This window comes from Spermophilus citellus (assembly GCF_964194105.1).
Source record: "Spermophilus citellus genome assembly, chromosome: 9".
Taxonomy (NCBI): domain Eukaryota; kingdom Metazoa; phylum Chordata; class Mammalia; order Rodentia; family Sciuridae; genus Spermophilus; species Spermophilus citellus.
This window is the reverse complement of record NC_138191.1, coordinates 113,025,108-113,039,313: the sequence shown is the minus strand read 5'-3', so window position 1 is coordinate 113,039,313 and position 14,206 is coordinate 113,025,108. Positions and strand designations below refer to the sequence as shown.

The following is a 14,206-nucleotide window of genomic DNA, read 5'->3' as shown; positions in this document are numbered from 1 at the left end:
TGGGGTTTCCACTGGGTCAAAGATTAGTTGGTGATTCCTACTGCCTCTAGAATATGTGAGTTATCAACTGAGTGGTATTCAAATCAGGATTTCTTTCTTTTTTTTTTTTCTTTTCTTTTTTCTTTTTGTAGATGGATACAGTAATTTTTTAAAAAAAAATTTATTGGGCTGGGGATGTGGCTCAAGCGGTAGCACGCTCGCCTGGCATGCGTGCAGCCTGGGTTCAATCCTCAGCACCACATACAAAAAAACAAAGATGTTGTGTCCGCCAAACACTAAAAAATAAATATTAAAATTCTCTCTCTCTCGTTCTCCCTCTCTCACTCTCTCTTTAAAAAAAAAAAAAAAATTATTTTTATGTGGTGCTGAGGATTGAACCCAGTGCCTCACACATGCTAGTCAAGCATTCTCCCATTGAGCAACAACCGCAGCTCCAAGATTGCCTTCTTAATAAACCCTGAGTATACTTGCAAATTGCCCATAAAAGTTTGCTTTATGACACTGGTGGTTTTGTGTCTCTGTTCATGGGTTGGTCATCCAGCCTAGCCATATTCTTAGTAGTGATTCTGTCTTTATTATCAGCCAACCTCTCTGCCCAACCTAGGACCCCTCACCTTCTTATCTTCCTAGGGTACCAGCCGACCATCCCATTACTATGTCCTTTGGGATGACAACCGTTTCACAGCGGATGAGCTTCAGATATTGACATACCAGCTGTGCCACACTTATGTACGATGCACACGTTCAGTCTCTATCCCAGCACCAGCCTACTATGCCCGCCTAGTGGCTTTCCGGGCACGATACCACCTGGTGGACAAGGAGCATGACAGGTGAGGCCTGGGATCAGCCTGGCTTCCTTTTTGCTTCAGCCTATTCAGACTCTCCCAACTCTCCTTGGGTAGAAGGAAGTGGATGCTACTCAATTTGGTGTCCTTGAGCCCATCTGCCCAATGCCGGATTGGGGTTTTCTCTTAATGTTGGTATGGATATTGGCATACCATCACCAGGAATGGGCGAGGGAATTAGCAGTAGCTCAGTTTACCAGAAAGAACTTCTTTCATTTTTTTCCTTTTCAGTGGAGAGGGGAGCCACATATCGGGGCAGAGCAATGGGCGGGACCCCCAGGCCCTGGCCAAAGCCGTGCAGGTTCACCAGGATACTCTGCGCACCATGTACTTCGCTTGAAGGCAGAACGCTGTTACCTCACTGGATAGAAGAAAGCTTTCCAAGCCCCAGGAGCTGTGCCGCCCAAATCCAGAGGAAGCAAGGAGGAGGGAGGTGGGGTAGGGAGGAGTGCAGGAGGCCTTGTTTCTTTCTACAGAGGGGGTGTAACGGTGGGGAATAGGGCCAGCAAGACAGACCACCAGCCAGAAATCTCTGATATTAACCTCATGCTCCCCACCCCTCACCTCATCTCGTCACATCTGGCCCTGACCCCACTGGACCAAGAGGGGCATCACTGGTGCCCACCATACACACAGGTGTCTCATGTGACTCACAGTGCTAACTAAAGACTCATGCTTGACAGCTTGGTAAGGTCGGCTCTGTAGCCCTGCGGACAAAAGCTGGTAGGTTTGGGTTTGCTACTTTAGTTGGAAAAGTAAAGGGCTTGAGAAAGTGGGTGGGAGGAGGGAAGGATTTTTTTTTAGGAGCCTTAATCAAAAAAGGTCTAGATTTGTCTAAAAAGAAAAATGAAACCAGACCCAGATCAATATTTTAGGATACTAGATGTTTTCATGGGTTCAGAATCCAGTTTGTAGGAAGATTTTTAATGCTAATAGTTTTGGTTGCTCCTCCCCAGCTGCCACCCCCACCCACCGCCCGTATTCCTCTCCACATTTTCTACCCCACCCTACGCCTCCTTCCTGACAGTCATCCAGCCCTCCTAGCAACACTTAAGGCACTATGGCACTTAGCTCTGAAGTGACACGACCCTGTCTTCCTTCCGCCTGCTGGTGGGTAACCAGTGCCTTCCCTGTAATGGTAATGCTGCAGAACTGCAACCTTTTGTACCTTTCTTTGGGGGATGGGGTGGGGGTGGGAGAGGAGGTAGGTGGGGAAGAAATATCCTGAACACAACAAGCCTCCAGCCAGAATGCCAGCTATTTTGCATTTAAAGGAATTGACTTCCACATTCATTGAGCTTTGGAAAAGATTACAACCTCAAGATGGTTAAAATCCATTGACATTTGCACTTTCAGACGTGACAAGTCTCGGAGCTGCTGAGATGACTGGCCCTTGGCCTTTCCACTTTTGCCTCTTTTTTCCCCATACCTGCCACCCTGCCCTGGTCTAGAGTTACTTTCATAGCATTTCTCACTCTTGGCTTCTTTTTTTTCCCCCTGATGGTCAAGTTTCTTGTGTTTCAATATTTCTTAAATGGGGTGTCTTATAACAGAAGATCCTTAGGTTTAAAATAAGAAAAAGAAAACTAAATGTTATTTTTATACCACAACTTGAGTCTATTGCCAAAATCTGGAAATCACTCCCATGCCTGATGAGTTTACATCCCGGAAACATTGAGCCATCAGAAGGAACTGTGTACCTTCTTGTCTTCTGGCCTGGCTAGGTAAGGGGTGGTGGTCTCCCCAAGGTGGAGCTCGGGCTCTATCCTTCCTCTGTGCAGAAAATACCTTTTTCTTGCTGCAGGCTCCCTTCTCTGCACTGTCCTGCACTCTTTCCTGCAAATGCATCTTCCCTTCCTTTGGACTGGACTGTCCTTTGACTCATCCCAGATTCTAGCATGTCCTGTGGACAGGCTGGGAATTTTGCTGCTCCCTAATGCTTCTGTTTACACAAAGGAATTTTTCCTGGTTTCCCACTAGGGCATGTGAGTGGGTGGCATGGTTTTTCCTTTTTTTTTTTTTTTTTTTTTGTCTCGAGATATGGGGTTTGGCTCTCTTGCAAGACTGGAAACGAAGGGGGTTCTTATGCTGACCTTGAAGCAAGGTCCCCTCTTTCCTTGACTGTCCCGTGTCCCCCCCCCCCCCCATCCTGAGGAGTTTCAACTTCAGTGGGGAAATTCCTCTTTTTGAAAAGCTTGGGCTTGGGTATCCCCCTCTGGTTATGAAGCCATGATACCTGAGATCTAGCCCAGGCTTGGAGGCCAGCTGGGAGAAGGAGGGTCTGAATCCTGGTCTGTGGAGTTAGAGCTACCCTTTTCTTTCCAAGGCAGCCCTTGTACAGACCCAGATTTGCTATGCAAAACAATTTATCCCAGGTTCTGTTCTGGTTGGCTACATTGTTCAACAACTTCATAAAACGTAGCACAAACATTCATTATGGAGAAAGCAACAGGACTGTTGAGTAACTCCTCCTGTATTTTTTTCCTGCTGGCTACAGTATGGGGTGCCCCATGGGCACAAGCCCAGCTGAGGAACAGAATGGAGGGCTCTGGGAGGAGGCAGCTTACTGGAGAGCCTACATTCCTTACACAAGTGCCTAAAGAGAGTGATGCCAACACTCCATCTGCCCTGTCCATCGCCTTCACATACAGTCTACTTCATGTTCTGTCACCCTTTAGGGAGGGAGCTCTCCTAGGACAGTGGGCTCTGCAAGTTCTCTATTTGGGTACATTTTGGGGCTGTGATAAGGGCACTATTCCTGGAGGGTCTAGTCATTCACCAGCATTTGCAAATGTCCATAGGGAACAGGTGGCAGTCCCTTCTTGCAACAGCAAGTTTGTGCTCTCTCCTCCTCTATCTCTGCCTCACTCTCTCCAGTTGTGTTTTAAGCTGGGGCTTGAAAGGCATATTTGGTCCTTTGGCATTGCACATGCCTTTGAAGAAATAAAAGCAAGAGAAGCAGTTTGGGCAATGATAAGAAAATTACTTCTTGCCTAATGTAATGGAAAAATATGTTTGAGACTTGAAAAATACCCTTGACAATGTTGATTATTCTTGTTCGAAGGGTGTTACACGCACAGTAAGAAGTGGTGTTGCAAGCAAGCCAAAGCTTGGTTTAAGTAGTGCTTCTTACCAGGCTCCAAGGAAGCACTGAGAGGGCCCTGGTTAGACTCATCCTCTTAGGCCTCTAACTCCCTTTGTCCCACTGTTCTGCCTGCCTTTTCCTATTCTCACTTTCCTTGGCTTCCTCTTCCTTTTTTCTGTTCACTCAGCTTGCTTGCTGGCCAGCCTGCCTGCCTGTCTGCCTATGTGATGATGAATTCTCTGCATGGCTGCAGTGATCCCACTGTTAGTTGACAAAGTTAGGCTTAACCCCTTGTCTACAGAAGACCAAGAACCTGCTCCCTACACCCAGTGGTATTAACCCTGGGTTGGACTATCCTCAAGCTTACACTAGGGCAGAGCAGTAGGTCTGCCCAACTGGCATGAAATCAGGAGGGTTTCTGTCAGTTCCATATTTATCCACTCCTTGGATCTGGTTTCTCTCATATTTTCTGGTTCTGCTTCCTTTTCTCTTTACCTGAGACTTCCCTTTGCTGAGGATATTCCAGGGTTGAGCTATTTGGGTATTCAGGGTTGGAGGGTTAGAAGATAGATACAGAGGAAGAAGGGAGTGTTCGGAAGAGAATGGAGAGAGTTTGGATTAAAGATGAGAAAGGAAAGCAGTGCTCTTTGTCCAGTCCAACACGACCCTTTGGTGTCGAGGTGCTACTGTTGGCTTCTGGGGTTAAACCTGGGGCTATTGTTGCTGGGAACACTTAGAATAAGGCTAAAGAGGATACCTAGAAGTTTGAAACCTCCCTAAAAAGCTCCTAGTCCCCACCTGTGAGATAGCTCCTCTGTGGTGTCCTCTTTGGCTGAGAAGCAGTGTTTTTGGATAGTTTCTTTCTTTTTTTTTTTTTTTTTTGGTCCAGAATGATGTGAATAAGACTGCACACATGATGAACAGCCAAGAAGACACTGTTTTCTTACCTTGCTGATGTGGTTATCTGCAAGGCTAGACCTGGCATCCTGTGTGACAAAAAAGGATGGAAGCTCCTTCCTTTTCAGGGTAGAAAAGTCATCTCAAACTAGCCAAAAGGCAGTTTTGGAAACAATGTTGGGGAAAGTAATTTTTATTTATTTACTGGGTTTGGGCAGATCCAGGATGGTAGCTGGGAAGCCTTTCTTCTTCAAGTCTGATCATGGCAGGGATATGCAGGGCACTCTTCCCTCTAGGCCTTCTAAGCAGACTGGGGAGGAGGGAATTCTCTGGTTTTCTCTTTCCCTCCACTTACTAGGACTTGCCTCCTCCCTTGGCCGGGAGAGAGGCTGGGTTGGTGCTCTCCCCTTACTCTACTCCTGACTTAGAACCTCTGGCTGCTGTTTGGGAGCCCAAGAAAGGGAGTGGAAGGAATGGGCTCAAAACAATGATGTGGGGAAGGCAGATTTCCTACTTTAAAAAGGAAAATGGGAAACTCTCCAAGAATTGTGCAAGTAAAGACAATGTGTCCAAATGCACTGAGTCCCCTGGTGTAGTAGCAATAAGGAAAAATGAAATGACTTTCCTGTACACACAGTCCAACCTGATTGGTGTGTGATGTTGCACTTAGCAGCCATGTGGTGGGCATGTGTGACTACTCTGGGTTTCACTTTAGTTTCTAAACTTTTTATCCCTCTCAAGTCCAGCATGGATGGGGAAGTGTCCCTGGAGCCCCACAGCTGTGTACTTGTTTGCGTTTGTTTCCCTTTGAGACTTGTGTTTGTGTCCTGCTTTGAGCTGTACCTTGTCCAGTCCATTGTGAAATTATCCCAGCAGCTGTATTGTACAGTTCCTTCAGAAGCAAGCAACAGCAGCAGCACAATTCTGTGTTTTATAAAGACAACAGTGGCTTCTATTTCTAAAGTGCAGTCTCTCTCTCTTTTTTTTTTCCTCAACACCTCCCCCCCCAAAAAAAAAAAAAAACAACTTTGGGATTAATTACATCTCTGATAGTTTTTAGGATGAACTAATAGATTGTTATGCAATCATACTTCACAGGGCCTCCAAGTATTCATTCAATAAACATGGAAAGCACTGTGACAGTGGTATTGTGGGAGAAAAGGCAGGCACATTTCAAGAACAAGGAAAATGGGCTAGAAATGTAGCTGAGTGGCAGAGTACCTGCCTAGCAAGCACGAGGCCCTGAGATCGATTCCCAGCACTGCACAAAAATTAAAAACACAAAAATGAGTAACAGAGGACTTCCTTAAGGAGCATCAAGTTCAGTAGATGTGATTAGCTACAAAGTCCCCTGGTACAGGAGAAAGGTATTAAGGGACTAGAACAAGGCTGTGTATCAACAGAGAGAGAGAAGAAAAGGCAGATTGAAGATAAGAAATAGAATTAGTCAGACTCCCTGGCTGATAAAAGGGGTAGAGGAGTAGAGGCCAGTGCACAGGTTTCTAGTAGGAACATGTGAGTATGTTGTGATGTTCTAATAAAAATGGGATGTTGTGATGAAAGATAAGTAGCTTTGAATAAACTGAGTTTTGAGGCACTTGTGAGGCAATGAAGTTCAAGCTTCCAGTAAATATAGTTTTGATGCCAGGTAGAACTACAAAACACAGTTATAGATATTGGAGTCATAGGTGTATAAATGGTAGTTAAAACCAAAGGCATGGGGGCTGGGGATGTGGCTCAAGCGGTAGCGCGTTCGCCTGGCATGCTTGCAGACCAGGTTCGATCCTCAGCACCACATACAAATAAAGATGTTGTGTCCACCGAAAACTAAAAAAAAAAAAAAAAAAAACCCAAAGGCACGATGACAGCTGAGAAAAAGTTGAGAAAAACAGTGAACCACCCTAGGAAATTCCTTTTAAGGGATAGGAGAAACAGAACCTAAGGTAACAGTCAAATCAAATCACTAGTAGATGCCTCTGGGTGTGTGTGTGTGGGGGGGGACTGGTTTAACAAGGTGGGAGAAAAGAGAGAAGATGGTCCAAGAAATGATTAACAACATGAACTACAGAAAGGGAGTATTTTTTCCCCTTATCTTACTGTCCTCCTCTTTATCTTTTTTTTTTTTAATATTTATTTTTTTTAGTTATGGGCGGACACAACATCTTTGTTGGTATGTGGTGCTGAGGATCGAACCCGGGCCGCACGAATGCCAGGCGAGCGCGCTACCGCTTGAGCCACATCCCCAGCCCCTGTCCTCCTCTTTATCTTGTTTGAGATTTTAACAACAATATTACTTATCATTCTCCAGTAATTCTCAAAAATGAACATTGGGGGAAAAATAAGACTAGGTCTAATATGTTATTCACCATAACCAACACCACTACCACCTCCAACTTTCTCCTGTTAAGGCCTTAGGAGATACTTGTAAAAGAATAAATTTTTGGTTTTGTTTGTTCGTTTCCAAGCAGCATCTTAAATGATGTACTGGTGTACTAGATAGCACTTAACTAGCTGTGTTTATTTTCATGACTTTTCTTCTCCAGAACCTATGAATTTCTAGGAGTAGAAACTACATTCTGTTAATTTTTGTCATGAGTGTCATAGCATATACCAACATTTGAGAATGGAAGTAAAATGAATTAGTAATCTGTGGTTCATGAATATGGGACTGGGGTCAAGAAGTGATACTGAGTATTGCAGGATGGAGCAGCATTTCAGAGGCAGCATTCCTGAATCTTCAGGTAAGCAGAAACTTCACCAGATTATCATCTTTTCCCACTTTTTCCCCAACTTTGGAGGTTCTGTGGCTTTGTACCTTAAGCTGGAGTACAGTTACCAAGCGTGTTAGTTCTGGCATTTTTCCCTAGTACTGCTGGAGCATTGTTATATTTGTACACTGGGGGAAGGAAATTGGTTCAGGGAAGGATTCTGGCACAAAGCCCTGTAAGAAATCATCACTGGCAGCCGGTATGTGTTTAATGGGCCTAGCATTCCTCTGGAGGCCCAGTGCTGTGACTTTTCAAATTGCAGCGCTAACCTGTGGCTGCCACCTGCCAGATTCCCTTGGGAAAGAGCCAGTGAGACCCATGCTGTTTTAGAAGAGCAAATTGGAACATGAAGTAGATGTTTCCCAGTTGAAATAAAACAAAAGGGGCTGGAGTTGTAGCTCAGTGGAAGAGTGCTTGCCTAGTATGTGTGAGGCACTGGGTTCGATTCTCAGCACCACATATATAAAAATAAAGGTCCATCAACAACTAAAAAATATTTTAAAAATAAATAAAATATATTTATGATCTTGACTGGTAGTATAGCTTAGTGGAAGAGTACTTGCCTAGAATACATGAGGCCTCGAGTGGGATCCCCAACCCAGGTGGGGTGGGTAGGATGAACATTATGACAAAAGTTTGCTATAAACATCAGTTTTAGAAATGAGTGATTTTGAAAGGGCTTCTGTGTTTGTCTATTGGTTACTTCTCAAAGAAACTGGGAGCCCAGGGCCTGTACTGTCTGGTCCTAGGGCCTAAGGTTTTGAGTGAAGTCTTGTCCCTGCACCCCTGGACATCCTTTTTCAGCATTGATTGAATAGCCTTACTTCTGCCCTATTAGTTGACAAGATATTATGCAGCTCCATTCTTGTCTAGCAGATGCTTTGGGGAAGAGTGAACTAGGCCCCAGAATCTCATGGCAGTTAGGGCTTGGGGGCTAAAGGAAAGGATTATAGTGCAAGGAGATGTTTAAAGTTCTGAATCTGATCCATCCCCAGGCTAAGGTGTGTACTGCTTTAAATAGAAAGTATTGTTGAATTGGAAAGTTAGCTCTACCTTTTTGCTTCTAGCTTTCCATTTATTGCTCATGTCTGTATGCTGAGGAAAGCTTGCTGGCTTCAAAGGTATACTCAGCATGACAGAAGAAGTCTTTCAAAGCAGCAAGATTGTGGAGGAAGGAGCTGGGAAGATGGAGTTGCTGGGGAATAAGGCGCATTTAGAAATCCTCCACTTATGCATCACACCTGCTTTTTCCAGGACACCACAGCAAGGATTTTTAGGCCTTTGTGGTTTCCCTGCAGGAACATACTGTTGTTCATAGACAAGTCCTCAACAACAGTGTCACCACCATCTTCTTATCAATGTCTTTTTGGGCAAAGTAATGTTGAGAGCCCTTTCTAGGATGTAAGCCCTTAGGCTCTCATCCCCATCTTCCAGAGGCAGGGAGATTTCCTCTTAAAATGGGGGTAGGGAGTTTGCCTAGCTGGTGTGAGGCACTGGGTTTCATCCTCAGCACCACATAAAAATAAATAAAAGATTCTTACCAGAAGGAGGGGGGAGAAGGTGGGGTGGGGGTGGGGTGGAAGCTCCCAACCAGTTCCCCCCTCCCCAGCAATGGGGATCAAATTTGGGTGCTTTAACCCTGAGGTATGTTTCCCAGCACTTTTCATTTTTTTATTTTGAGATTTCAAACTGACCTTGAACTTGTGAACCTCCTGTGTCATCCTTCCCAGTAGCTGGGATTACAGGCGTGCTCTCCTGTGTCTGTCTCTGACCAGGTTTTTAGAAAATGTCTATGAGCTGCAAAAAAAAAAAAAAAAAAAAAAAAAAGTCTTGATTACTTAGAAGTATTTGTTTAAACAGTATCTGTTATGTAACTGCATCTTCATAGCAATCAAATAGTTTATCAATTACCTTTAATCACATTACAATGTTCTGATTAAATTGGTACAGATCAGGAAACCATTTCACATGACAGGAAGTCCTTATTTAAGTCCTCAAAGGTTGGTTAACAAAGTGAGTAATTAACACCATATAGCCAGATTGCAGTCTTTTGCTGCTACCTTTTGTGTCGATTTATCCTCATACTTGTGGTCCCAAGATGGCTACTATGATTCCAAGAAGGAAATACTAGCCAAACAGTCTCTACCAGAAGAGGGACAAACTGTCACCAGTGTCGCATTTCCAAAGCAAGAAAAATCTTTCACAGGAATGTCTAGCAGATCAGTCTCCTGTCTTTATTTACTAGAAAACACTCATCATCTTACTCCTATTCTGTCATTGGCAAAGCAAATAAGATCATCCTTCATGAGTAGCTTAAAGTAATCAGGAGTTACCCTTTGAATCATGTGGAAGGCTGGGAAGACTAATCGTGTCTACTAGCAAGAAAGAAGGGATAAGGTTATTAGGCATCAAGGAGCATCTGCTTTTTATGTTACTCTGCCTTTTATAGATGAGGAACTTGAATCTCTTGAGTGACTTTCTCAAAGTTCATTCACATTGAGTAGAAGAGGGCCTTCAACCTTAGCTGTCTGTCCTTAAAGCTGTGTTTTATTGTGTGTTTGCTGAAGTACAAAGTTGCTTTCTTTCTGCCTTGCAGAAAATGCTGGTGGATGCTATCTTTATACAGTGATATTTCTTATCAAACACAGGAAGCCTAGGAGTATGAAAGTGCTGAGTGGAGTAAAATAATAGTGGCAGCAAGGAAGGAGATGGGCTTGCTGGACTTGGGACCTTAACGCTTGTTAAAGTAGGCAGCTGGGCACACTCTCCTCTGCACTGGGTAGCTGATATCTCATGCCTTTCCCTGATGACCACATTTTCGCATGTGCTTATTTGCTATCCTGATCTCTTCATTAAAATTATTCTCATCTTTTACCCTTTAAAAAATTGGGTTGTCTTATTTAGCTGTATTCTAGATAACTTTTTGTTGTTGGATATATGTTTTGCAAATATTTTCTCCCAATCTGTGGCTTGCCTTTTCATTTTGAAGAGCTGAAGTTTTCACTTTTCATGTCTAGTTTATTAATTTAAAGCTCAGTCTATTGCCTTTTTAAAGTTTTCTGGTTTGTGCTTTTTGTATCATATTGTAAGAAATTTTTGCATTGGGTGACTGCAGAGGCACTCAACATTCAGAGGGCATTAACTTCTCTGCACCTGAGATTTTTGTATCATTTTATAGTTTTTCCTTCTGAGAACACATCAGAACCATAAGAATAAGACCAGAATTTTAGCTTGCTTCCTGAGCTCTATCCTTGAAGCCCATTCATTTACTCATCCACCCAACCAACAAATATTTACTAAATGCTGTTGTGTGTGGCACTGGCACTGTTTTAGGCACTGAGGCAATGGCAGTTAAGAAGAAATTCAAAGATCTTTCTCTGTTCCCTTATGAGCAGACTCAGTTGAGAATGACTTATCCAAAATCAGGGCATAGTGCTGGGGGAGAAACTGTTGAGCTTTGCCTTTGGCAGGCTGATCCAAACCTTTTTGTCTTCCCACTTCATGATAATTCATGAGCCTTTCACGTGGACTTACTCTGAAGAGGTGGGATTCTGGAAGCAGAAGTAGCCTAGGCATCAGAGACATTTATTGAATTGAATCAGAATTAAAATTCTGCCCCATCAATGTCCAAAAAAAAGGACAAGTACCCCACATTGAGAGTTCACCACCATGTCTTTTCTGGGAGAAGGTAAATAAGGCAGCATTCATTTAGAGATCTATATGAATCAGAAGTTAAGGGTGTGATAGGCCCTTGCACAAGAGTTGGTGTTTACCCTGTTAGATTCTGCTACCAAGATTTGGATTTTGTACAGCCAAGGACTGAAAATTACTTTCAAAATGTGGTGTTTCATGTGGTGACATTTAATTTGATATTTTATAATTGGGGAGTGTATTTTCTTTCTTTTTTTTTTTTTTAGAGAGATAATTTTTTTTAATATTTATTTTTTAGTTCTCGGTGGACACAACATCTTTGTTTGTATGTGGTGCTGAGGATCGAACCCATGCCACACGCATGCCAGGCGAGCTTGAGCCATATCCCCAGCCCTGGGGAGTGTATTTTCAGTCTCAGGGGTAGGGATGTGAAGGAAGAAGAAAGTGAAACAATCCAAGTCAGACGTGGTTTAGAGTCCCCTCCAATTATTAAGCATTTATTATAGATAGGTGAACCTATTAAGAGCTTTAGGATTGTAACTATATAGTGAATTCTTTTGTTATTCATTAACCTTGAAGGAGGGGTTTCTCTGCTTTATGTACATTCCTTAACCTTATGACTTTGAAAGGGACATGCTGTTCTTTCAGTTTTTCAGGTGAGAAAACTGAAGCCCAAAGAATCAAGTGACTAATCCCAAATCCCACTCTGTGTGTGTGTGTGCGCGCGCATAATTAGGATGATTTTTTTCTTTTTCCTTTTTGAGAAATAATTTTTGATTTTTTAAAATAAGCTTAAACAGGGCTGGGTTGTGGCTCAGTGGTAGAGCGCTCGCCTAGCATGCGTGAGCCCCTGAGTTCAATCCTCAGCACCACATAAAAATAAATAAAGGTATTGTGTCCAACTACTACTAAAATATATATATATATTTAAATTATATTTTATTTATATATATATTTAAATTATATATATATATATATAATTTAAATATATATGTGTATTTTTTAAAGCTTAAATGGTACTGATACTTAGGGGCACAGGAAAAAAACATTAAGCATTTTGCTCAGCCTGCAAAGGATCAGGTATCACTAGGGCAACAGATATTTTTTAAGGGTCTGTCATTTGCCTGATCTGCTGGACCTAGTTTATTTACAAAGCTTACATTGTACTAGGTAGGGGGATATACAATGGAGTAGTCAGTCAACTGAACAAGCTACAGACTTGGGGGAAAGGGTTACCGAGGAAATATAATAGCAGGGATGCACCCCCGTAGGATATTGGTCCAGAAAAGGCTCTTCTGAGATGGCTTACAAGGGGCTAGACTTCGGTGGTGAGTAAGGGGAGGGTGGGGAGAAGGGGCTTTCTGGTCTTGGGAGCCAAAAGCAGAGGCTCTGAGTCTGCAAAGTGAAGCCCTTGGCCCGCTGGAGGAATTGGAAGCCGACCAATCACGAGGAGAAAGGCAAGGGACCCCTTTATGCCAGGCATTTTCATCCTGGAAAAGAGTTTGTTTTTTTCAGTGTAAGGAGCCGCTATTAAAGAGTTTGAAATGTGGAAATCATTCCATCTGATGTTTGTATAAAGTCATGTTTCCTAATCATCTGTTTTCACCCGATACTGTGCACTACTTCCCCGTGTTGCTAAAGCAACACTATGGAACTGGAGAGACCGCTCGCTGCGGTCACTCCCCAGCCCGAGAAGCGGCCCACCCGGGGCAGGCTTGGCTCGCGGCCTCGGCTGCAGCCCGCGCCAGGTAGGCTGCCGCTCAGGTAGGCTCCGACGGCCGCGATGTCGCAGTGGGTGAGCGGCACCCCCGCCCAGATGGCGCTGGAAGGCCGGCCCCTCGGGGCTGTCTCCGGCCGGCACCGCTGCGCGCGCCCGCGGCCCCACCCGGCTCGGCGCCGGCTCCCTGACACCTCCCCGGCGTCCTCCGCGCCGGCCGCGCCCGCACCGACGTCGCTCCCTTACGGCTCGGGTCCCGGAGGCGAGGCGCCGACGCCGGGCGAGCGGGACGGCGGAACTGACGCCGGCGGGCTTCCGGGGGCGGCTCCGGGGAGCGCGGCGGCGGTGGTGGGGAGCAGCGGGAGCGTCTGGGGCCGCCGGCGACGCAAGTTCCGGACCGGGTCCCCTCTCCTCGCCTCACGCCTCTCCTTTCCCTTGCCTGATCCCGGGCTGTCTCTCGACCGCGGCCCTTCCGGCCGAGCGCCTTCGGAGTGCGGTAGCGGAGGGGAATCCGTCGTCGTCGTCCCCAGCCTCGGGGCCGAGTGAGGTGCCTGTCGCGCCGCGTCGTCCCCTCGCCGCCTCCTCGCCCCTGTGGCGGGCGCCGTTCTCGCCCCAAGCACTCCCCCCAGCTCCATGAATGGAAATCGGCTCCGCAGGTGAGTCAGAGCTGTGGGGCCGAGTAAGTGCGGGTGTCACCCCGCTGTTGTCCCCAAGCGTCGTCGCTCCTTTTCGCCCCAGGTGCGCGTCGTGCGGGCGTCGCTGGTCTTGCGGCCCCACCGCAGCTCCCCAGGGACCACTGAGTTGGCGTCGTTGCCAGGAGGGCTTAAGTTTGGGATTATCTGAGCGACGTTACTTTTATTTTATTTTTTTCCTCCTTCCCGAGAGTGGTTTTTTCCTGAGAACGTGGTGTGGTTTGCCGTAGCTTTCGTTATTCCAGTGAAGGTGTAACGGTGTGCGTGTCCTTTAACCGAATTGTGTGCCGCGACCGGCCTTCTCTCTTACCTACCTCGTAAGCTGCAGGTGAAGACTCTGTGATAGCGGATGAGATTAAGTTTGAAATAGGTGTCAGTGCGACTTGAGATGCAAAATGGCATTGCGTTCATCTCCGACATCTCTTCTGATCTCTGTGGTAGCGTGGTGTGTGTAGTTTCCGAGGAGCTTGGAAATGTCATATCAGCCTAGGTCTCTGCTTGTAACGGGAAGGTGGATCTTAAAATTACTGACAGTAGTTTTTCTTCTTCTT

At 45.2% G+C, this 14,206-nt stretch overlaps 2 protein-coding genes across 8 annotated transcripts in view; both read left to right on the top strand.

The window, feature by feature from the left end:
* The window catches only part of LOC308655343 (protein argonaute-1), a 33,497-nt gene extending 31,674 nt beyond the window's left edge, over nt 1-1,823 (top strand). For all 6 annotated transcript variants that reach the window (XM_081305402.1, XM_081305403.1, XM_081305404.1 and 3 more), the window contains 2 exons: nt 631-830; nt 1,077-1,823. In XM_081305402.1, the coding sequence (XP_081161528.1) occupies nt 631-830; nt 1,077-1,185 (309 nt within the window). In that variant the 3' untranslated portion in view covers nt 1,186-1,823. The remainder of the gene's footprint in view (nt 1-630; nt 831-1,076) is intronic.
* An 11,657-nt stretch (nt 1,824-13,480) lies between these two features.
* The window catches only part of AGO3 (argonaute RISC catalytic component 3), a 137,098-nt gene continuing 136,372 nt past the window's right edge, over nt 13,481-14,206 (top strand). For both annotated transcript variants that reach the window (XM_081306197.1, XM_081306199.1), the window contains exon 1: nt 13,481-13,619. In XM_081306197.1, coding sequence (XP_081162323.1) covers nt 13,601-13,619 — 19 coding nt within the window. In that variant the 5' untranslated portion in view covers nt 13,481-13,600. The remainder of the gene's footprint in view (nt 13,620-14,206) is intronic.